Raw genomic sequence first — 24,866 nt, 5'->3', positions numbered from 1 at the left:
GCTGTCTAGAGTGCCTCCTGGAACAGCTGTGTGACAGCTACAATTCCCTGGGCTACTTCCCCATGGCCTCCTCCCAACACCTTCTTTATCCTCACCATAGGACCTTCCTCCTGGTGTCTGATAATGCTTGTACACCTCAGTCCTCCAACAGTCCACATTCTCACTCTCAGCTCCTAGTGCCTCTTGCTCCCAGCTCCTCACACGCACACCACAAACTGAAGTGAGCTCCTTTTTAAAACCCAGGTGCCCTGATTAGCCTGCTTTAATTGATTCTAGCAGCTTCTTGATTGGCTGCAGGTGTTCTAATCAGCCTGTCTTAATTGTCTCCAGAAGGTTCCTGATTGTTCTGGAACCTTCCCTGTTACCTTACCCAGAGAAAAGGGACCTACTTAGCCTGGGGCTAATATATCTGCCTTCTATTACTCTCCTATAGCCATCTGGCCTGACCCTGTCACAGAATAAGTCATATATATATATATATATAATACAGAATATATAATATATATAATATATATAATACAGAATAAGTCTCATGTTAGCCCTGGGAGGTAGCTAAATATTGTCCTACCCATTTTATGGAAGGGAAAACTGAGACTCACAGAAGTATGTTTATTTGTACATGGTCCGTGTGAGTGACTGGTAAAAACTGGAATTCTTGAAGTTCTGTCTCCCAATCCCTGGCTCTAGTCCTTGGACAGCTCTACCTCCCTAGCAACATGGGTGCTGTCTCCCCCTAGTGGGGTTAATTTTGTTCCACCCTCCATATCCGATCCACCTGGAAGTCATAACATGTATACAGTAGTTCCAGACCCTGCCTCCTCCCTTGGTGTGTGTAAAAAACATGTCTGCAGTCCCTCCGATGCCAGCTAGAAAGTGCTGCAGAGCGTTGCTCTCTGAATGGGATACAGAGCAACTCGGAATACTTAAACCACTTGACTATCATTGCATTTCAGAAGGTTAACAGGCACGAGGTCAGTTGCTGTGCAGAATTTCTGCAGTGCTTCCTGTTTCCACAATTCAGCTGCATTCTCCATCTGTTGACCAGCTGAGATCAGGTCATATTTTCACATGGCATCAATAACACATGAGCACCAACAGCTTCCCCTTTCCTTCAGATGCGTTTACCATCTACTGTGCCTCCGAACCCACTTCTCCATATCTGTAGCTACATAATTCACTGGCACATTTCATTAGCTCAGCTCTAATGCAGCAAAGTCCTGCTTTTCCTTTGGGCTTTTCCCCCATCTGGACTGAGGCACAGGGGATCAATTTTGCCACTGCTTTAAGCAGCTGCATCTCCATTTGCTGCTAGGACCTGATGCAAAGCCCACTGGAGTCAAAGAAAGGACTCTCATTGCCTGCAGTGGGTTTTGGGTGAGGCCCTTAATGGAGTGTCACTTACACCAGCAATGAATTTGGTCCATGGAGGTCAAGTAGCTTACCCAAATTAGAGCCCAGTACCAAGGCTTGGCTTCCAGCAGGTTATTCAGAATGTCTCTGTGACAGGTCGCCCCCAGGGTGCCACTTGGAACTGGGGTACCACTGAGACTGCCTGACCCACCAGCCTGGGGTCCCTTCACACTGTATTGCTGAGGCAAGCCAGCCAAGCCCTCCCTCAGGCTTCAGACTGCACTTTACCAGCACACACACAGGTAGGGACACTCCCAGCTGCAGCTTTATGCACACAAGCTGAGATCAGCTCTGTATGGGGAGACTCAACTAAGGAATTGCCCAGTACTCAAGTGCATACCCCCCTCTAGAGGATAGACCCCAAATTGTACCATCTTGTGCTGCACAGAGACTTGTATAGCGTAAGCTCTTTACATTTGCTCCCTCCCTCAATGTGGAGAGAGAGATGCAACGGCTTTTTGCCCCCCAGCTATGAATTCCACACACTGGGTTTTAGACAAAACAAAAACAAGTTTATTAACTACAAAAGATAGATTTTATGTTATTATAAGGGATAGCAAACAGATCAAAGCAGATTACGAAGCAAATAAAACAAACATGCAATCTAAGCTTAAGATACTAAAGAAACTGATTACAAGTAGTAATTTCTCACCCTAAATGTTGTCTTAGGCAGATTGTAAGATTCTTGAAGGCCAGCTGCACTTACCTGCAGCTTAAAACTTCAGATATTTCATTTACAGGCTAGACAACCTTCCAGCCTGGGCTCAGTCCTTCTCCCCTCGTTTAGTCTTCGTTTCTTAGCTGTTTATAGCAGTCATCTTGGGCGGGGATCCAGTGAAGACCGAACGAACCTAGATGATGTCACTCCCGCCTCATATGGGGGGAACTCTTTGTTTCCAAACTTAGTTCCCACGCCAGTCAGTGGAAAAACACTGGTATTCCCAGATGGAGTCCAGTACCAGGTGACTTAGTCACATGCCTCTGTAACCATAACTCAGAGGTTGTTTGCAGCGTCCCCAGGAAGACTTCTCTGTGGGTGATAAACATCTTCTGAGATGTTCTCTATTGTTCTCTCTAATGGCTCTTCCCACAGCAAGCCATCTAGATTGCATTCTGTCTGGTGGGCGTTCCCTAGATGTAAACACACTTGTAATTGATACATAGTCAATATTCCTAACTTCAGATGCAAAAATGATACATACCAACAAATAGGATAAATATTCAGTAAATCATAACCCCTCCAGTGATATCTCACATGCCTTATCTTGCACAAAATACATCATAATTATGCCATACTCATATCATAGCAATATCTCTATGAAGAATATGAGGGTGTAGTGTCACATTGTCCCATTAAGGTTGAAATTAACATAGTAGTTTTCAGTCACAGAACTCCTACAAACAAGCCAACATCGAAGTGTAAAGCCTGCTGCTACAGCTCTGAGAGAATACTTACGCTTGAATTTGAAATTCAAAGCAACCTGCCAGTTATCAGTGGAGCTATGTGCCTGACCTCTTCGTGCCTGCTTTTTGATCAGACAGCAGATGACAAATTCATGATGCAGTTTGCAGTGACAAAAATCACATCATTTACAGTACACAGTCTCCAAAGTGGGCAAAATGTCAAGGCCTCACCTGCAGATTCATCCTGATTCCTACACGCTGGCCACCTCCGGCTCTCAGGGGTGCACATGGATGTTGGAGATTCCAGTGGAGTCCCTGGCATTTATTGCTGGGACATGGAAGTGTGCCCAGGCCTTATGATGCCATACACAATGTGGCATTGCAAGTGGACATGTGCAGTGAAGATCTGGGGGTGTGGTTATATCATCTGGGGATCCTATATTTCTTCACGGGCACCTGTGTTGAGACCTAATGCTACACTTGTTCCCCAGATTTCCATAGCTTGTGCTTTAGATCATTTACTCTCTTTCTTTCTGTTGTGATTGGGGCATATCATCAGTTTTCCCTTCTCTTGGAAACCTTCCGTCTAGTCTTCCTTAATGGTCTCCAAAGGTATGTACTCCGTGTTCACCATATGATCATATGTACACGTGCTGTCACCCCTCAAACTCTTCTTCCCAAGACTGGGAGAGGATTGTGGAGAGTGGTGGTGAGGAACCAGAGGTCACCCACTGAATTTTGGGCCTTGAGCCAAACAGGTTGGCAGAAGCCCCCGATTGTCTTGAACTGGCCTTGGGTGAAATATTCGTGAGTTTTGAGTTTACAGGAAAAAGTTGGAGGCAGTTAGAGAAAACGAGTTAAAAAATACAAGCTGGCAGGATCCCTATAGCAAAGCAAAGGTAGAAATTCTGTAGACAGAATGTTAGCTGACAGCTCCACTGCTTTAGGCAGACAAACTCTAGAGAACAAAGTAATTTTCAGGTAGCAAAATCATAATCAACAGAAGGAACAGTGCATTCGATTTTCCTGCCTTGTGGCTTTTAAAGGAGAAAAAAAGTGAAAGGTACAAGATATTCTTATTTAATCAGATAACTTATTGACACAAATTCATTAGCTGAATTTTTTTTAGTAAAAAAGGGAAGCAAAAGAAATGGGGGTCGGCGTATGAACGGGTATAGAGAGAGGGAGAGCTGGGACACAGCCCCTCCCGCCAACAGAGGGGACAAGGAGAGGCAGCACAGCCAGAAGGGAAGAGGCGGGACCAGAGTCTCTCCGCTTCTGGCCACACTGCTCTCCCCACAACCTCCGAAGCAGCTGCAGCTCCGGGGTTGGCAGGTTGCAGCCGCACCACCCGGCCCGCCTGCTGAAGCATGCTGCAGCCGTGCCGCCTGCCCAGCCCGCCGGAGCAGATCCAGCCAGGCCAGAGACATCCTCCCCTGGCCCGCCCCAGCTAAGGTGGGAAGGGATGGGCTTACTCCCCTGACCCCCAGCTTCTCCCCCCCCACCCCCTCCCCCCCGCCAAAATTTCCCCACCAGTTGCTGTCCCGGCCTGTCAGGGTAATCAGCTGATGGGCTGAGACATTTTGTTTACTTAGGTTTACCTCCATGCCTGCGGACACTCAAGGTAAACAAACTGTCTCGGCCTGCCAGCAGCTTATCCCAGGAGCCAAAGTTTGCCGACCCCTGAATTATAGGGTCGGTTTATGAACGGGTCATAAAAATTTCCATTTTTACTTATCAATCTTGGGGGAGGAGGGTGGGCTTATAAACGGATCGGCTTATGATCGAGTATATACGGTATGTCTAAGCAGCCACTTTATCTGGCTTTGCACAGCCTGGATTCTAACTGCATCTGAATTTTGTAACTGCATTTCAAACAGCTAATGTTTTAAGTAATCTATGGTCTTTGCGCCAAGAGAGAAAAAAGCCAGTCTGTTCAAATTTAAGAGAACATAATTCTGCAGTTCCCTTTTATAAATAATGCAAGAACCTTTCGAACTCCATCCCACAATATTTACATATTTAATCTCATTTTCCAGCATTTTTAGACTTGGTCACAAATACTCCAGATGCATGAGATCCTGTCTGCATGTTAATGGAATCACCTGCGGGATAGCTTGACCTTTAGTAGGAAGGTTTGTTTTCCTTTCTTGTGGCTCATAAGTGTTCTCAGTCAACATTATAGGAGTGAGACACATTCACAGATGCCTGCAGCATAGATGGTGACATTGCCAAGGTTATAATGGCTTATTTCGGGTAGCATCTTGTGACTACAGCCCAGATCCTGCAACTGCCTGTGAGCAGATGGATTCCTGAGCCTGCATGGAACTTCGCTGATGGAAGTCAAATCAGTTGCAGCCAAAGCTTACAGACCTTCTTCGTAACAAAACCTCCCATGCCTTGTTTTTAAGAAGATCATTTGCAGTCCATGGGGCTCTGTGAGTTTGTGTTCCTGGAGACAATTGCAGGATCAGGGCCTCAGTCAGAAAATCCTCGCTGAAATAAACACTGTAACCTTGGTGGGTCAATATCCGATGATGATATTTTTCATTAAATGGAAGGAGGTTAACAATTCTCTGTAACCCATTCTAGTGGACTGGCAAGTGAGGCTATAAGGGTATGTCACAGGGTGACACTGGCGCTTTAAGAGGGAGGAGGGCCAGTGCACTTGTACCATGTCAGCTGACCCATATTAGGCTTAAAAAGAGGGCACCCTAGGTTAGGGAAAGAAAGCGAGACCCAGTGAGAGTGACCTTGTGAGTCAAGCTTGGAAGAAAGACTAGAATCCCCTGGGAGGGGAGGCAGTGAGAGCCTGAGATGCAAAGGGGGAAGAAAAACCCCAGGAGTAATAGCCCAGGAGGAGCTAAGAACTGCCGGGGCGGGAAGGTGGGGGTATGTTTTGCCTATGTTTGAGAAATAAAGCTGCCTAAAAGACTGTGGGCCTGGTCCTGTATCCTTTGCAAGCTGGGAAGAAGCCCTGCCTTGTTACAGGGCTCTTATGATCAGGACAGGGACCGTTAAAAAGGCATCTTCAGTGGTTTCCCATTTCAGATAGGATCAGTTTTACACATGCGTCAAAGGAGACTTTTCTGATTGCCACCAGCCCAGTGTCTGGTGTCTGGAAACCAATCTATGTCCTTTCTGCTTCCTAATGTCCACCTTCACAACAACCAGCAGCAACAACAGCTCAGGGATCTGAGCCTCGCCGGTGATTTTGCTGCCTGCAAGATAGCGTATCGTTTTCCCTCGCACCAGGCTGTATTGGCTGTGCAGTGTGGACAAGAGAAAAGAAAATCTTATTTGGTGATTAAAATGTGCAAATCTGATGTGGAAGATCAACAGGAAGCAGATACAGAAGGATGGTCTGGTGGCTGGGCAGCAGACACAGTGTGTGACTTAAGCTCGTAATTGAAACTTTCTGTGCCTCAGTGTCTTCAATTTCAAAGTGACAACCTATCTTTTTGTACAGGCAACAATCAGATAAATTGTACAGTCCTAACCACTGCCAGGGACCACTACCTCCTGGCCCTAAGGCTGTGAGAAGAGACAGCTGGAGGGAACAAGCGTGTTACTTCATAAATATCTCAGAAGGAAGGCTCTGAAGCCACAGGGGAGAGCAAGTTCCAGAACTGAGGACCCCTCCCAACTGAGCTCCACTCTGCTCTGGGGAACATAAAGCAGGGGCTGTCAGAGGGACATGGCAGCAGCAAGAGGAGATAGTAGACTGACAGAGCAGGTCCATCAGCTTGAGTTGTACCTGGAGGAGCTACTAATCAAGTTAGTCAGGGCAGCGGCCTTCTTTGTAGTAGGCGCTGCAGAAACTCATAACGAAAAGGTGGGCATCTCTAGGTGTGACCACAATACAAGTAATGTTTATTGATTTATCTGGGGGCAGATAGTGAACACTTTCCTCGTATTGGTGAGCAGTTACTCCCAGGAGTAGTTCCGTGGACTTCGCTGAGGTTACTTGCATACGTGCTCTGCGGTGGAAATCAGAAGCTCGTGATCTGGTCCTTATTTAGCAGTCTGTGTTTGGTGTCCACCTCCATGGCCTGAGATCCGTGCAGCTCAGTTACAGGCTCCCCTGCTGGCTGATTAAATCCTCCGCTGCCTGCTATTAATAAGAAGATCGTTCCAACGCCTGGCCACACTGATAACGCATAGCCAGGCTTTGCTGCCCCTGAGGCTGCAGCCATGTGCCAGAAAGTGAACTATCCCCTGGAGGATGGAGGAAAAAAACACATTCCTCTTGGATTCCCAGGCAGAGCAGCAGATTGTGATTAATTCCCTCCTCCCCATACACCCTGGAAACTGCCTTTGATCAGTGACCTGCTGTGTTTCTAATGCTGTCTGGGTTCCGGTTCCCTCGGATCAGATTTAGGAACTCATTTTTGTGAGTCGGTGGGGAGTCTGGCTGAGGGCCAGACCTTGCCACAGGCTCATTCATGGAGCCCTCTGTGCTCACTCTGGGCTTCACTGCTGCAGAGGCCAGTCAGAATAAGGAGTGGGGCTGTGACAGGCAGCATTTACCAGTGGTATTGTGCAGTGGTTAGGTACCCGGGTCACAACTCTCCCTCTGTCTCTATCACCCCCTGCCGGTGGTCCCAAGAGAGAAATCTCTGACGAGGGTCTCCTCCCTGCTCCTTCCTCCGGGCCTGTGTAGCCGTCTTTTGCAGGCCCCTTCCTTGCAGTAAGGACTTCTGCTGTGCTCTTGCTCAGGTGCTCTCAAGACAGGTCTGTCCTCCTATCCTGTCTGGCTCTCTTTTAAGCTCCTTCTCCAGCTGGAGCAGGTGCTGCAGGTGTGGTGTCCCCTGGACCCAGATCTTCTTCTTAACCCCTTGTATCTCAGTGTGGGGTTTATATTTTCATCATGGGCGCCTACCGTTAGTGGCAGCGATGTTGTTCCTATGTGGCTGCCCATCCTCAGGGTGGGACTCGGAGTCTGCCTCAGCTGCTGTGTGTGGCAGCCCTGGGACTGGGGATGGTGTGAGTTCGGGGGGAACTTTTCTGATGGCCCAGTGAGTGCCTGCCCCACTTGCTGACAGATAGGGAGACCGAATGGACAGTGGCAGGGGAGGGAGGCAGAGATAGCTCTGGGCTAATAGATAGCTCTGAAGCACGCCTGTTAGCCAGCCTGTTAGATGCAACCGGGCCCTGGGGGTAAAGAACCTACCCATGGCCAGGAGAGCTGAAGTGGGGGAGGGAGAGGAGAGAGATTCCCTCATACCTCCCCCCAGCCTAAGTATGTGCTTAAGGACTCACAGCCTCCCCTCTTCCCCCTAGCAGGAGCTGTGCAGGGGATGCCATTCGCTCTTTAGAGCTGCAGTAATCTCTGTCACCCAAGCCACGGGAGGATGAGACTCTGTATCGTGTATCTCAGAGAGGGAGGGAGCTCATCTGTGGGAGAACCAGCTCTGTGGCTCCCTCCTGAAGAACAGGAACAGAGCCCCTCAGTTCTGCAACAGACCCAGCAAGGAGCCTGCTTATGGCAGTGTCAACACCGATCAGGGCTGGCTTTGAGGTTGGGGGAGGAGGTTTTATTAAATCAATGTCCTAGGCCGTGATGCTTGCTAGCAAGAACTGCACAACTCCAGAACATCTGTCTATTTGTATTAACATCCTGCTTCCCCCTGCAGGTCAAGGTTAAACGCCAGTGTGACAGCCACCATTTTGGCTGACATTGAGGATTGAACTGAGGATCTCCAGTACTAAAATCACAAGCTGGCCTGGTTTGTGCTAAAGAGCCAACCCCTTCTTGCTAGGGCTGCAACAGACTTGTATGTTCTGTGAATTGGGCACACGCTCACCAGTCTAGCACCAGAAAGAGAAGGAAGAGAGCAGAAAAATTCAGCCCCAGGCTTTGTAGTCCAGGCTAGTCCACAAGCTGCAAGGATCTATCTGGCTAATAAACTCTACAGCAGAGGTCCATGTTCTCAGACAGAGGACATCAATCTTTTCCACTTTGGGAAACAAACTGGAGAAAATGAAAGTTCTTTCCTTAGTGTTTCACTTACTTGGGTGGATGGGTGATTATCCTCCCCATATAAATTTAGATCTCAGTTGCAATAACATTTCACCTTAGCCAACACACACTACTTTATTGTGTATCTTAGCAAGACTGGCGGCTCTATAGACACAAAGTGATGTTTGCCACATGCTGCTTTCTGAAATGTAAGAGCAGTGTGAAAGCATGCTGAGGGCTACTTACAGCAATGGAAAGGCTGTAAAGAAAGAAAAGAAGAAGGGAAAAAAACCCGTCCAAACTCAGTGCATAGGAGAGGGTTCTGTGATGAAAAACAACACATATAGTGAGGTATGTTACTGAGCAGAGATTAGTGACACAACTAGTGCAACCTACAATGAGTCTGGATATCTTATTGAACGTAATGCTCTGGGTCAAACTGAAGTTGATGTGGGAATCAATGGATAAAGGTCTCTGGCTTGTGCTATGCAGGAGATCAGACTAGATGATCACAGTGGTTCCTTCTTGCCTTAAAATGTATGAGACTGAAGCCAAGAATTCTCAACCTCTTATTTTCAACCCAATTCTCCACCCCTTATTCACTATTGTGGGGAAAACTCACAAGACTACTCCTATGAAAAGTCACTATTGTTAGTACAGGCTTCACAATCCAGCCTTGCATATGGATTTAATGTATGAGAAGTCTCCTGACTAAATCCCCCCACATATAGAAAGCAGTAGCAAATAACAGAGTGGGGAATGGATGAGTCAAAAGACTGGACATTTGGAGCCTTTTGCCTCGAAGTTGCTGCCCATGTTGACACTGACCAAAAGTTGTTTCCATCAGAAGGCTGATGGCTTATGTGGATTGAGTTGTTTTGTTCCAGTGTCCACCCCCTCCAACCATAGTTGGCATCTGTTGGCATCCTTGTTGACAGACTTTGCGGAAAAGCAAGGGTGAAATCCTGGCCCCACTGAATTGAGTGGAGAAACTCCCAATGACGTCGGTGGGATCAGGATTTCACCTGAGCATTTACATTGTTCTTAAACCTAATAAACATTTGGCCACTTTTAAATATGGTTAAAATTGTTCTCCCTTGTTCCTTTGCATCAACGGGGGCGTTGGGCTAAGTGTCCTGTTAAGTCACCCCGAATTCTCAGGCTTTCTTCAGAACCACTAGACCTTGTATTTCAATTCAAGGTAGCCTCAAAAACTTGGGAGGGCAGACGGCATTTTGGTTTTGGACTAGCCCTAGTCGTTTTAACTTTTTCAAATAGGTTTTCTAGCAAAGCATGAAAAAATGCCACCGACATCATAGAGGCTTCTTGAAAAGGGATAAACTTTTTGTTCTCTTATGTATCTATTTTAGGTAATCTAAATGATGCTAAACAAAGGTCTCACCTTTAACAAAGACATACAAAATGGCATCTATGGAATCAGTCTGTTCCATATAGGTAGTCTATAGTTTCTGGGTCAGATCCTCAACCAGCAAGGTGAGTCTTTCTGTCCATGATGGCTTTGTAGAAGATCTTGTGTTTAAAGCATTGGACTAGGAGAAGTGAGTTTTCTTCCCACATCTGCCACAGACGTTCTGTGTGAGGTTGATAAGACCTTTGATCTTTCTTTGCCTTAGTTTTCCCAGCTGTAAAATGGAAATGATATGACTTCACATTAATGTTTATCAAGAGCTTTGAGATGTGTCTTGGGTACTTGTACGGTGACCCTGTCCACCCTGGATGGAAGGCTCTGAGCAAAGTGTTACCACTTCTCTCTCTGTACTGACTTTTATCCTGACACTGAATAAAAAACTCAACATGTTTAATGATGCCTCCTCAGCATAATTGCTTAATGACCCACAAGAATCAACATCCCATTGATTCAGCAAGGGCTTGACTCAGCTCTTTCAGTGCCAATGTGTCCTCCCAGAGGGCTGGTGCGGGAGGCTCAACTCCGTATTGCCCAGATATGCAGGGGGATAAGGAAAGCTTTCACCCGCCAACTCTGGGTCCAGGGCCAGCACAGTCTGCTCATTTCACTCGTGCATGAACAGGCTGTCTCACCCACTTGGTTAATGGCACTGAAAGGCTTCTGCTTTTTTATTTGATAGGATAACACTGTCTCTGAATAGATGGTGTGGTTGGGAACAAAAAGGATACAATGTTATGCAGCCTGGTTATTGGACTGACAGACCCTTAACCTTTTCAAGGGTAATAAATAATTATTGTAGTCTCAACAGCCTTTTGCTGTTTCAGAGAGACTGATTAATTGCTGGCAGTGTGCTGTCAGAGGAGAAAGGGGTTAGGAGACTGTTTCTCTACAAAGCTAGGCAGGAGAAGGTTTAATATGGTTGATGTACACAGCAGAGAGGATTTGGGTTCGTGTTGGTAGCACGGTTCATTTTGATGGTACTGGCTAGCTGCTCAGCTACAATCTCAGTAACACCTTCCTTTTATCAGTCTGAAAGTCATCGGAATATGAATTGTGCTCATTTAAAAACTAATGCACGCCTCCCCCCCTCAAACATCCGTTCATGAGTGTATTATGCAGCAGCGCCTAGAGGTCCCAACAGTGCAAGGCACTCTAAAAACTCACAGTAGGGGCAGTCTCTGCACCAAAGAGCTTCTAATCTAAATAGACCCCATATAGAAACGGTGGGCAAACGGAAGTGTGGCATTATCCCTATTTTATAGGTGGGGGACTGAGACAGAGAGAGATGAACTGACTTGTCCAAGGTCATATGGGGGGCGGGGTTTGTTAGGACCAGGAATTGAACCAGATCCCCGCCGTGTCCCAAGTCAGAGCCTTTTCTATAAGACCATCCTTATGTTAGCTGAGGGTTAGGCACAAGTTGTCACTTTTACATTTCCATGCGGTCACTGCAGAAGGAAATGCTGTGGGCCCATTACCCCAGTCAGTGTAACTTCAGAGTGGCTTATGGAAGTCGACGGCATTGCTCTGGATTCAACACCAACGTAAGTGAGGGCTGAGTTTGGCCACATGGAATTCGCATTCCCTTTCTAGCCCAATGTACCTTTAATCCCACCCATCCTCTCTTTTCCTCTGAGTTCAGTATAGAAAGAGGTTCTGGAACTTTCCATAAGCAGAGAACCACCTATGCTCAGGCCAGAGAAGGAGAAAAGGGGACATTATAAATCAGGCTCCAATGGGCGTCTTTCTCAATATGACAAACCTTGTATGTACTGTAAAACAAACCCGTTAAGCTACAGAGTTAGCAGTTGGTGAAGCTAGGGGGAAAATACAGTGAATTAAAACAGTCTAGGGCGAGCATTGCACTGCACAGTACAAACACCCTGAAATTCCACTTGTCCTAATGTCCAGCAGAGTTCACCCCGGTGAGGAAATCCAGGACAAGCAGGATTTTGCAGCCACAGGACTGTACAAGAGTCCTTCCTCCCACAAACTCTCCTATTTTACATTCCAGGGGTCAGATTTACCTTTGGGTTAGCCTGATTTTTTTGCTGGTGTAATTTCATTAAAACCATTGGAATTAGTCTGGTGTCAAACTGGACTAACACAGTGGTGGATCAGGGCCCAGGTGTGCCCTCTGCACTAAACACAGCAGGTGTGCCGATGAGCCCCAGCGGAGTGGGTGTGTTTCCATGTGTCCCACTGTATCTTTGAGATTGGCACTGTCTTGCTTTGCTCACCCATCCAGTGCTACTTATAAGAGTGATGCTATCTTAGGGTTTCATACTGCCACCTGTCACCAAAGTATCTGAAGGCCTTCCACATAAATTCAATAGTAATAGCAAAGTTCTTAGGGTTAGGGAACATTGAATGGCTGGTGCTTTGATGGCATTCTTGGAATTGTACCACCTCCTGGAGCAGAAAGGTGGCTAGAACTGAGCTATGTGACTGGGTTGGTACATTGGGATATGCACACTGGCCATGGGTAAATCCTGCTGGTCCCTCCAAAAATTGTTATGTTAAAATGAGAGAAGTGAAAAATAAATTTGTCTCCTGTTCAGGAGAACTGGAGCCATAAGTGGAACAACATCCTCCCATCCTCAACCATCAGCTGAAAACCAGATCTTGGAAAGGGAGGGTGGAATTATGTGAATTGATGTGGAGAAAAATGCTGTATGACAGTCCTAGAGATTCAAAACTTCTTTCTGTCTGGAGGGTGTGTTCAAGTAGATGGAGACCTAGGTACATCAGACATGTCTGTGTGTATTTATGCAGAGATTTTATTATAACTGCATACACAAATGTAGCCTCAGCAGATCTAAATTAACACAGCCCCATTGACCCTTGGTTTACACCAGCTGAGGACCAAGTCCGTGGTGGTTAAAGTTCTTGATATGACTCGTATGTATGTATGTATGTTTGCCAGTTTGTCTCCCTCTATTTTGTAAATTTACTTGCTTTATAAATAAAATCTAAATTAGAATCTGTGAACTTAAATACAAAGTGGACCTGGAGACTGAAACAATTTGCTTGGGGATAATTTCATTTCCTGTTAAAGCTTTGCTTCATAGTAAATACTAATGCACTTTTGTAGCCAGTCACAATGCACACACCTGGGCTTAACACATTCGTATGTGATTTGATTCAGAATTGTAATTAGGTGTTGTCAGTAGAGTGGCAAATAAAACCATTGGATCATTGAGAGGCTTTCAGGAATAAACTTATGGTGCCAGTGTTATATAGGGACCACAATCAGATTATTGTTATTATTGTATTATTAAACTGGGCACAAGCATCCCAACTGGTTACAGGAATTGGTAAGTTAAAACCAAGAACACAATTTCCTGCCTTTTAGCAAGACACCCAAAAGGAAATGAAATTTGCCTAACTGACCCTGTGAGCATTTGAAATAGTGTTTACTTATATTGCAATGCTGTGGGTTTGCTGTTTGTCAGGGAAAGCCATGCACCAGTCTTATAACCTTAAAGTCTAATGTCTTCCTAGATATTTGTCTCCTGTATGCATCAGGCCAGATTCTCAGTGTGTGAACATCAGTGTAACTCCCTTGAAGTCAATGGAGCTATGCTGATTGACACCAGCTGAGGATCCAACCGCAGATTTGTACTACTTCACTGAACAGAAAGCATTGCATCTGTTTAGAATCTTGATGCCATGACCCCTGATGGCCTAGTTGAGTCTGATTACATCGCTTTAAATATATCCAGAAACAGGGCCCGAAGAATAGGTTTGGTGCTCCATTTTCTTTAGCTTTCTGTAATGTCTGTGACATTCTCTGACCGTGACCCAGTTGTTTTCTTCTGTTGATGGTAGTTTGTATTTAATAAGTCTCAGGAAGGAATTGTAATCAGTCTCCTACTTCATTAAAGCTGCATTTCTGTTGAAAGTAGGCATATGTTTTGTGGCTATAGGGTCAGATCCTTAGCTGGTGTAAATCAGCATAGCTACATTGACTTCCAGTGTTGCCAGCTCTAGTGATTTTATTGTGAATCTCACAGTATTTGGTCATTTTCTTAAATGGTCACTCCTGGAGTCTCATTACTTTGTGCAAATCTCGGCTTTTATTAAAAAATGTTTTTAGCCCTCATGGGTGTGGGGAAAAAGCGTGAAAACATAAACCAAAATCCAGAGGTTGTAAAAAAAAACCTCAACATTGATTGTTCCTGAGAACTCTCGTGATTTTTAAGCCAATCTTCTTATTCAGACTTGTGAGTTCTGACCATGTACGGGTTGGAATAGTGCACTGCTGTGCTGACTGACACCAGCTGAGGATCTGGACTATGGTCTGGAGTGGATCTGAGCAATGGAACATGCATTAATAGAAATGATATGGGAAGCACGAGGTAAAAGTTTCCAAGGCTTCTCTTGAGATACTCATTGATAGGGATGCAGTCATAGCTGACAAGTCTCAGCAAACCGGTGGAGCAATGAAAAGGCTGTTCTCTGAGTCCAGAGCATAGATAATATGATAATGGCATGCCCCGGGGCTATCTTTGCTCTTGAAGGAGTCTCCCCTGTCTTCGGGAGGCTCACTGGTTCATAAATACTAGCTTCACCATCACTCCACTGAAAATGGAATGGTGCTGAAACAGAATGTGCTAATTTGGTATAGGCCATCAGCAAGGGAAGTCCTTTGAAGTCATCTTCACAGGGCATTGTACCTTCACATGTACTTTGAGTGACACCCCACACATTCAGACTTCTGCCTGCCCAATCTCTAAAACACATCCATGTTTTAAAATGTTTTGGACATGGAGTAGAATTTCTCAGCAAGCCGGAAGCCACCATGCTCCAGATCCCATGCTGGGTGAAGAAAGGAGAAGAAGGAGTTTGCAGCTTTCCTGCTATTTGGTTGGTCTAGAACAGTGATTCTCAAACTTTTGTACTGGTGACCCCTTTCACATAGCAAGTCTCTGAGTGCGACACCCTCCCACCCCCTTATAAAGTAAAAATACTTTTTTATATATTTAACACCATTATAAATGCTGGAGGCAAAGCGGGGTTTGGGGTGGAGACTTACAGCACACAACCCCCCACATAATAACCTCATGGCCCCCTGAGGGGTCCCAACCCCCAGTTTGAGAACCCCTGGTCTAGAAGAACCTAGGCCATTCATTAAAGAGACTAGACAACTTGCCCACGGTCACACAGGACATCTGTGGCATAACAGAGCCCAGGTCTGCTGACTCCCATTCTTTGCCTCAAGCAAAAGACCCTTCTTGCCATAAGAGATGAAGATAAAGGGTAAAAAAAATTAAAGTACCAAAGTCCCCAAGCCTCTTTTGCAAATGAGACATATGCTCCTAAGTCAGTTCAGTGCTTTTGAAAATTTTACGCTTTATCTGCATCTGTGACCTCTTGTCACAGTGCTCCATACGCAATTATACATTGGCTATCCTGCTGGTCAGGTCTGCGGTGTGTACCATTCTATTTCCTTTGCATGTGGGTGCATGATGTGTTTATATCCTGCTGGATCTATGCTACCAGAGTACCTGGTAATGTAAAGGCATTCCGTTGCTTGCATTCTTCATGGTACCCCCTCTTCCTTTCATATATAACACTTACCCTCACTGGCTGTGACAGAGGCATGCCAAAGCTGTAAATTATGTTGGTTTGGGGACATAACATTCCATCGTATCAGGCAGCTTCACGCCATTCAGCAGTAAATCTGAGCTGATTTATGTCAGCATAATGCATATGGCTTCCTTCAACGAGCTGATCTGTGACAAGCTTGTTAGATCAGAGATGTGTGCGTGATGCCAATTACAGAGGGACCGAGTGTGTCTCCAGCTTGACATTATGTAGCCATAGGAGGTTGAGCAAAATATTGCCTGTTGTTATGTTGTGCACGGATTCTGCTTGAGCTCTTATTTATGTCTCGTGCACCAAGAGCTGTATTTCATGCACGTATGGTATGTGATTTCCTTGAACACCTACACATAAACCCCCATCCCCAATTAGAGCCACTGTACATCCTGGGCCAGCCACACAGGATTTGTTCTTTGACTTGGATGAATGTATAATCTGAGCAGCCATCCATGTATTAACAGGCAGGGCTGGGGGGGAAGCGTTCCCACAGCTCTTAGAATGTACAATGTGAGTCATGTCTTTCAACGGTCCAGAATAAAACACGAGGAGAGAGATTACAGGTGGGAAAGGATGATACCTGAAATCTGTATCTGAAGAGAGATCAAAGTCACCCATCAGGGGTTTGAGTAAAACCATCAAGCAGAGATTTGGAAGGAATGCTGTTTTCCACCTCCGTGTACTGCCGTCCCCCACACGCTGGAGAGTTACTGCACTGGTGGCTCTGACCCCATAATTCACTAGAATACACAATCAGAATACAGAGAAATTAGGCCACCAGGGAAGTTTACTTCCATGCATTTATTTGGGTTCCTTGGAGTTTCCTATTTGGCCTTGTTTGTAAGTAACATTAATTTTGACTTTGTTTTAACCTTATTGCTCTTCGTTTAATTATTTGCTTTCTGAATACTACTATTACTTAGCTGTTAGATTGTGTTTTCTATCCCTTGATCTCAAAGTATGTATGTATCCTTACAATTTCCATTTTATAGGGAAACCAAGGCACAGGACAGTAAATGAGTTCATACAGCAAGTCAGAGCTGGAAATAGAATCCAGGTCTTCTGAGTACCAGTTGGACAGCCTGTCCATGAGACCATGCTGTCTTTGTTTTTCTATAGCACTTCTTAATCTGGTAATCTCAGAGCAGTTAATACACCTCAGTTAGTTAATCCCTGCACCATCCCAGTGAGGTAGTAGATTATTATTGTGTATCCCCATTTTACAGGTGGGTAAACTGAGGCATGGAAGGCAAATGTGGGTAGCCCAGTGTGCATCAAAGCATGGGATGGACTAAGTGACCAAGTAAGTAAACTGAGGCATGAAAAGGTTAGTGAGGATACATAGATATCATCCACTGTGATCAGCATCCAGGAGTCCTGCATCCAGGAGTCCTGAATCCCAGAGAACAGCTGTAACCACAAGACTACTGTCTCCCATGATGTAATATCAAAGAGGTTTGTGTAAGGATGACTGCCTCTAACAGAATCTCCCTTGATGTGTGCTGTCCATGGTTCTGGCCAAATGCTGCATTTTGCCATTAGACTGACAGCACATCATTATCAGCTCTCCAAAAGTTTTCGCAATAAGAGAACTTCTGTAAGATTTCTCCCTAAACTCACTGCATGCTGCAGAATTCATCCTACAGCTCTTTACTTGTCATGTCTGCATGAGGGGAGCTGCAGGTGATTTTTTAAAAAGAAGGAGGGGAAAGGGAAGGATTTAGCCTCTGGATCAAATTGTTCCATTCTCCCCTACTCAACACCAAGCATTCTGCACCATAAATAGATTCTTAAATCCACATTGCTGTTTTCCCAGATTCATTCATGGTTGATCCATTTGACAGTATCAAAATAATGTATCCAACCCATAGGAAAATATCCTTACCCCAATTAAGTCAGTATTTTATCCAGTAATAAGCAATTCTATGGCATGCATCACCATAGTATCTTACGTACCTTTTCTCCATATGCCAGCAGGAAGTTCTGGTTTTTGTTCCCCGTTCTGCAGCAGATTTTCAGTGAAACTGTGGGCAACTCACTTAACTTCTCTGTGCCTCATGTTCATCATCTACAGAATGAGGATAATGCCTCGTAAAGCACTGGGCGACTGGGGATTGTATGTGTGCTAAGTATTGTTATAGCAAATACACAGCAGATATAAATACAGTTTTATGGGGGGTGGGTTTAAAGATTTTAAATAATACATGTAAAAGGTGTTTATATATTTAATATAATTGCAGGGTTTCTTTAACTGCAATTAACTGGGAATGTATGGTTTGTATAGATATGGTATGTAGAACAGGTCTAACACATCTATCATTACTACATTTTTACTAAAGTGTATTTAAAACAGTACAAAACCTGTTCACATGTCTGACTAACATCTAACTTAATCTGTCAACCCAAGAAATTTAGCACTATTCAGGGTAGTATCTAAGGATCTGAGTCAACAAAGTTCTTAGGCATCTGCTTAAAATTAAACAAGCACTTTTGTACTTTACTGAACCAGGGCCTAGGTGCTGTTGTATGTACCGTTGCTGAGTCTTCAGGCTGATTGGAAGTGCATACTGAATGCCAGGGCATGAGACTGAGCACTAGGGAGCGGAAAGTGGCAATTCATCAAAGTTTTAGCTATTGCTTATCTAAGCACCTTAATTAGATTTCGTTGTTCTAAATAAGAGCTTACTGGAGGGACCCATCGCATTTGTTACAAGGATGCTGGGTGGAGAAATAATCTCAAGAGCTGTCAGCTGGTGTTTTGGCTCTGGTTGCTCCATCTGGGTCCCAGCTGGAGGTGTGGTTCATGAGAACATTACTCCATATGCACACTTCCACAGGCTACTTCTTCTACATGTTTGACTCTGCTGTTCCAGTGGTCCTTGGAAACTGACAGCATGTGATGTAAGCACCCCGGCATCATGATTTCGAAAACCATATTTTGTGTATAGGATACACTGGCAAACTGAACGGCCCCAGCAGTAGACTGAAATGCTGAAACCCTGTTGGTTTTACAGCACTGCCAGGCTTTCATTAGGATGGAGAATATTCCCATTGATCATAACCCATCTAAACAAAATGGTCTGGGTATACTGGATGGATAGAATAGAAGTGAGGAGGTTTCATGGTCAGACATTAGTGCACCCTCTAGAGGGCCTTAAAGCATTCCTCAGGGTTTTGCTAGCACGTGAGAAACCAAAAAATTGAGAAACTGGGTCACCAGGATTCATTCATTTGCTGTGTGTATTGTCAGCTGGGCTTTGATTGCTGTTCATACCGGCATGTTTAAGCTTGCATTCTGTCCTTCCGAATATTGTAATATCCTGCATTCCTGCTCTCATTGCTCCTTACAATCTTATAATAAATCTTAATATAATATATAGTATATATTGATGTAATAATTGGTCGTATTTATATTGTAGTTGCACCCTAGAGGATCAGACCAAAGTCAGACCTCCATTGTGTTAGGCATTATGTGCATACAAGTAGTGAGAGAGAGCTCTGGTCCCAAAGAGTTTACAATCTACATAGGTTAAAGGGTAAACAGGCACAGAGAGGTGAAGTGACTTTTGCCTATCATCACAAAGCAGGTCAGTGGCTGAGCTGAGAATAGAATAGAAGAGTCCTCTGACTCCCACTCCAGTGCCCTATCCACTGGACAACTGCCTCTACCTTTGCTCTATAGGAGCTGGAATTAGGGCACCCCCTGTCTCAAAGTGATTTCCATCATATACAGAGTTTATAGTTTGGTTCAATGGCTCTCAGCACCCCCACTATACAAACTGTTCCAACGCCCCTGCTTTGCTCTCTTCCCCTCCCCCCACTTAACTGCTTTTTTGCTTTCTTTTCCCACGCTTGGTTTTGTACCTTCTTTTGATCCACTGCGTAGATTCACCAAATTCCCTCCCTCTTCTTCCTCCAATCTCGCCTGAAAAATCCTTCAACCCTTCCTCAATGTGAAATATCTCCCTCAATATACATGCAAATTTACTGCAGTACACCCAGTGTGATCCCCTTTGGTGGGTGATAATTTACATCAGAAATGCTAAACCACGAAACTGAGATTATAGAAAATAATACGGCACTAAACAAATTAATCTCATATTAAGCTTCTTTCACTTTTAATGTTCTTGGGTCTCTCATATATTTTATGGAAAGTCACAAAGTTTTGGTTTTATATCTACGTAGATAAGTATTTTTACCTTGTACTGATTTTAGTTGCGTACTGCAGATATTTTTGAAACTGGTGTTTTCTCCATAAGAGCGTGACCAAGATAGAAGCAACACATAGTAAACTTTGTATATTCTTTTCTAGGTGGAAAAATTGGCTAAATACTTGGACCCAAATGACCTGGGAAGAATCAACTTCAAGGATTTCTGTCATGGAGTTTTTGCTATCAAAGGTAAGTAAGTATTGTAATGCAGCTTTTTATAAAATACCCAGTTTAACTCAATAATGTTTTCTTAGGGCATGGGGCGTCAGAAGATTTGATACTTACTAGGATAGATGCTGGTGAATTGTACTTTGCTCTTCTGTCTCACAGAAGTATAATCAATAAGATGCTGATCTTGCAAAGAGTTAGGCACATGCTTAACTTAAAGCACATGATATGTCCCATTAAAGTCAACCATCAAATTAAGCATGTGCATGAGTCTTTGTAAAACTGGGTCCTTATTTCTTTAAACCACCTGCATATTTAGACAGTCCACAGGATAAGGAGCTCAGTCTAAACGTGAATGAATTCACATGTGTAAAACTTTGACTGTACCTGAAAAGCATCAGATTATCAAGGTCACTGGGAATTTTCCATGATCTGTAACTTCAGTCCATACTGGGTTAATAACCTTTACTCATGAATGGACTTTTCCTATACAGTTTCTCCAGTGTAAGAGACGTTCTCAACTAACAGCTGTAGATATTTATATTTGAATTATGTTTGAGTTCTCTACGTTCCACAGACAGTTTTCTCAGGCAAAAGAGCTGTGGAGGCTTTGGTTAAAAATTCATAGAGCCGTATGAACGCAGTGAACAGTTTTCTATGAAAGTTTACAGAATGTTTGATGCTATTTGGGGTGATTTTGTGCTAATCCATAGATTTCACTTTTATATACATTTTTTTTTAAAATGAACCGAAAACCTACAAAAATTCAAAATCTGCAAAAATTAAAATTTCTTAGGTTGAACTTTGAATTCCAGAGCCACCTTTTTGTTCAAAGTGATCTCATGGTTATAATGAATGAGTCATTTTTAGCATCCCCCCCCCAAAAAAAAAGTAGATGGGGGGAGCTGGTATTTTGTTTTTTGGTTTTGTTTGTTTAGTAAAATGGGCTCATTTAGGCATTCAGAGCAACACATAAAAAGGAGAAATCACATTTTGCCTATTTTTTCTCTTTGCTGTGATATGAATCTCTGTTGAAACCCTATGTCTTGTCTTTGGATCTATCTTCATTACTCTGATGACAGGGAATGCCAGCTGTAGTGTAGGGCTCTGCCTATTTTGGGGGCATCCCTGCTGCTGCATGTCCCGGGTGCAGCTTAAAATTCTGTTGATTTAGGGGCATGCAAAAGGGATACAACAGGGAAGGAAAACGTCCATTGTCTTGGCCTTCCCATTATCTTTCATATATGGATCCTTGGCATCACCATCAGCCACCATCTCAAATCAAAGAGTATTTACAGCTATTAAATAAAAGACATCCCATTTTATGTATATATTTTACTGCAACTCTTAATAAGGAACTAGATCCATCACTTACCTCACCCGATGAAGGTTTTATTGGTCTTCAGCCAGCAGAGACATTTTTCTTTCTTTAAAACAAATTGCTGTGATTAAAGTTGAGAAAATGTTTGCTCCCCTTCCAAAAATGAGAAGACTCCACCATGTTGTCTCTCATTTTTCAACAGGGCTTCGTGTGGCAAGAATAGCAATGCTCTCGTTCTCAGACAAAAACAATCAATCCAACTAGGCTGCAACCGATTTTAAATATGGCCCTTTGACACCCTAGCCTATTTGAATTGTGTATAGTAATCAGATTAATTTAGCAAGATGAGACACTATGATAAATCCCAAGGTTTTGTTCTAATTGAGTATGAATCTGTGTTATTCTTAGTGGTGGAAGCCAAACATTTACATTAAAAAAAATTTACTACCCTAATTCCTTGCCATATTTCTTATTTATGGGACTTCAGATTAAATTGTCTCATCACAGAGCTGAGCTCTTGGGGATAGTTCCCTTGATATTCCGGGATGAAGGATAACTTTTTACCTGGCAGAAGTGAAATACTTTTGTGTTCCTATTTGGGAGTTGTCTGTGTCGTGAATCTGTGTTTAAACATTGGGGTTGAAACATCTAAGTTTTCTGGAATCCTGGATTCACATCCCAGCAGCCAAGAATCAGCCTTGAGGGAGAAAAATTGAGTTCCATGAAGTTTAGAAATTTGATTGAATCTCTCAGATGAGGTCTTCAAAACCAGCTATGGATCTGGTCCAAAACTCCAGAACTCAACGCTCCCAAACATTGGTGTATTTGAAATCCAGATCTGTAGTTTGCAAACAGCTCCTGTATCCATAAAAAGATGAATTAAAACTCTGGATCCAAACACTCTTGAACTTTGGGATCTGAAATCAGTGGCGTGGCCCCTACCCCTGCTGAAACCAAGGTACTGCCTGCTCTGCATGTGTGTGAAAAATCTCCTGGCTCTTTCTGAAGGAAGACCCTGCTGTTTGCTAAGGTGTCCCGTGTGTCGTCTTCCCCCCCCTCCCCCCGTCCCATCTCTGAGCTGGACAAACTCCACATGGCCCTTGACCTAAGACTCATACACCTCTGCAGCCGCTGCTGAGATGGCAAGTAGAAACAAAATTAAGCCTTTTCAGGCCTCTAGCAGTCTGCTTTCTAGTGTACATTGACAGCGTGCTCCTGATTTCCTGGGATGGAGGATTTAGACAAGCTGAAGGAGCAGTAATGGGGGATATAATGGGTTGGAGGAGCTTAGTCTTGTTGGATTTGTCTGCACTGAAGTAAATCACCCTGGCTGGCCTGTGTCAGCGGACTGGGGCTCTCAGGGCCTAGGCTGTGTGGGGCAATACAATAGATGTCTGGGCTCGTGCTGGAGCTCAGGCTGCGGCACCTGGAACCTGAAGGTCTACACTGCAATCTATCAGCACTGCAACCTGAGCCCCGTGAGCCCGACTCCGCTGACATGGGCCAGCCGCAGGTGTTTTATTGCAGTTTAGACATACCCGTTGTGTATCTTTCTGATGAAACTCTAGGCTGGAGGGGATCCTATCTCTTTAAGGAAAGCCTCTGTTCTTTCTCCTTTGTAAAGGTGGGTTATCCAGTAAATGTCTTGCTTCAGCACTTGAGTAGTAACCCTGCTGTTGGGGCCCCTTTCCTAGCATGATTACGCTCTGCTGCAAACCGGGACTGGCTTGTCATCAAGATAAAGGCTGTAAAGCTTGTTTGCTGGAACATCAAAATAACAAAGTTTAGCTCCTGGTGTATCTGCACTCTCCAGCTGCTCACTTCATGCCATCGGTTCAATTAACAATCACCAGTCAGGAGAACTACTGCCGTCAGATATTGGCTTGTTGTAAATACACCTTTGAAATCCTGGCCCCAGTTACATCAGTGGCAGAATTCTCACAGACTTCAGTGGGGCCAGGATTTAATCTGTTACATTTGACCACTGGGTTCAATGTTTGATCATTTTGATTGTAAACTGATTGAGGGCCTGATCCTGCCAACAGTTGCTATCAGTCATAGTGCTTACTGACTTGAGAAGTCGTATTGACGGCAGTGAGTTAGTCAGAGTAGTAAGCATCATGCTCAGGAGTGTTTGCACAATGATGCCCTTAGTCTGGTTAGTAAGGTTTAAGTAAGTACATTTGACCTGTTTGTTCTATTAAGTACCCCTGTTTCTGTTCTCATAGTGTTCTTTTCTTTGACAAAAAAACCTATTCTATATAAAAAAAAACCTACCAAACAAATAAAGGATGAGCTCTCCCTACTGGCCCTGTAGCTGCAGTTAACTAAAAAGTATGACTTCAGATTACATTAAAGGAACAGGAAACGAGAGTTGTCACAGATTCTCTTGCATTGGAAACACATGAATATATATTTATATTTTTAAGTAGAAAAGTAGTAGAGAAAAATGCATTCAGAGGCTATTTAAACCATGGAAACCACACAAACAACTGTACAGTAATTACTGTATAATGTCTTTCATATGAGCTATATTGACCAGTGTTATATATCCTGATTGTTTCAACACAATACCATCTATTATAATGCTAAAGTACAAACAGTGCTTCTTGAGAACCAGATTCTAGTCCCTCTACTCACCTGGAGCAGTCATTTATTCTGCATGTGGTCCCACTGAAGTCCTGGGCATGACCTTTTAAGTTGCCTTTTAAAGGTACATAGGTGCCTAAAGATGCAGGTAGGTGCCTAGGCCTTGATCCTCAAAGGAGTTTAGGAGTAAAGTGCTTAGGCACTTTGAGAAATTCAGCTCCAAATCCGTTAGCTGGGAGAAGTATGAGACAACTCTCTCTGTGGATCAGCCACAGAATGGGAGGTGTAGATTACATCGATGGAAGAGTAGGTTACAGATGTATGCGGTGACTGACTTAAAATCAATGTCTGTGGCTCATGCCCTTATACCCGAGATCAGGACTGAGCCATGTGAGTGCAAGAATGGCAATAGGGCACCAAAGTAAAACTAAAAATCTGGGGTGAACCCTTTCAGACTAGCATTCGCTGTGCCACTTACACGGTAGGTTTGACCCAGCAAATCCTTGCTCTTAGAGTGCTTCTTACTCACAGGAGCAGTCCTTTTGACTTCAGTAGAACTAATTGCTTGAGTAAGTCTTTGAAGGATTGGGACCTTAGCTAGTAAGTAACACTCTAGCTATTTAATGAAGTGGGGTTAGTGCCTCTTCAAACCTTTTAAGGCTCAATTAAATTTTTGCTTAATATAGCCGGAAGCCATAAATGAGCCTAATACACCATTAAAGATCCAAGGGTAAATAAGTGAATAGCTACTGCTCCTAGGATATGTGT

General features: G+C 44.1%; 1 protein-coding gene across 1 annotated transcript in view; it reads left to right on the top strand.

Annotated features, from left to right (window-relative positions):
* RAB11FIP4 (RAB11 family interacting protein 4) overlaps positions 1-24,866 on the top strand; it is a 195,043-nt gene that overhangs the window by 54,224 nt on the left and 115,953 nt on the right. The window contains exon 2 of the mRNA XM_073310342.2: positions 20,122-20,209. Within this exon, the coding sequence (XP_073166443.1) occupies positions 20,122-20,209 (88 nt within the window). The remainder of the gene's footprint in view (positions 1-20,121; positions 20,210-24,866) is intronic.

The sequence above is a fragment of the Lepidochelys kempii genome, chromosome 14, assembly GCF_965140285.1.
Source record: "Lepidochelys kempii isolate rLepKem1 chromosome 14, rLepKem1.hap1, whole genome shotgun sequence".
Lineage (NCBI taxonomy): Eukaryota > Metazoa > Chordata > Testudines > Cheloniidae > Lepidochelys > Lepidochelys kempii.
Note: the sequence above shows the minus strand (reverse complement) of the source record. Positions and strands in the feature narration are given on the sequence as shown.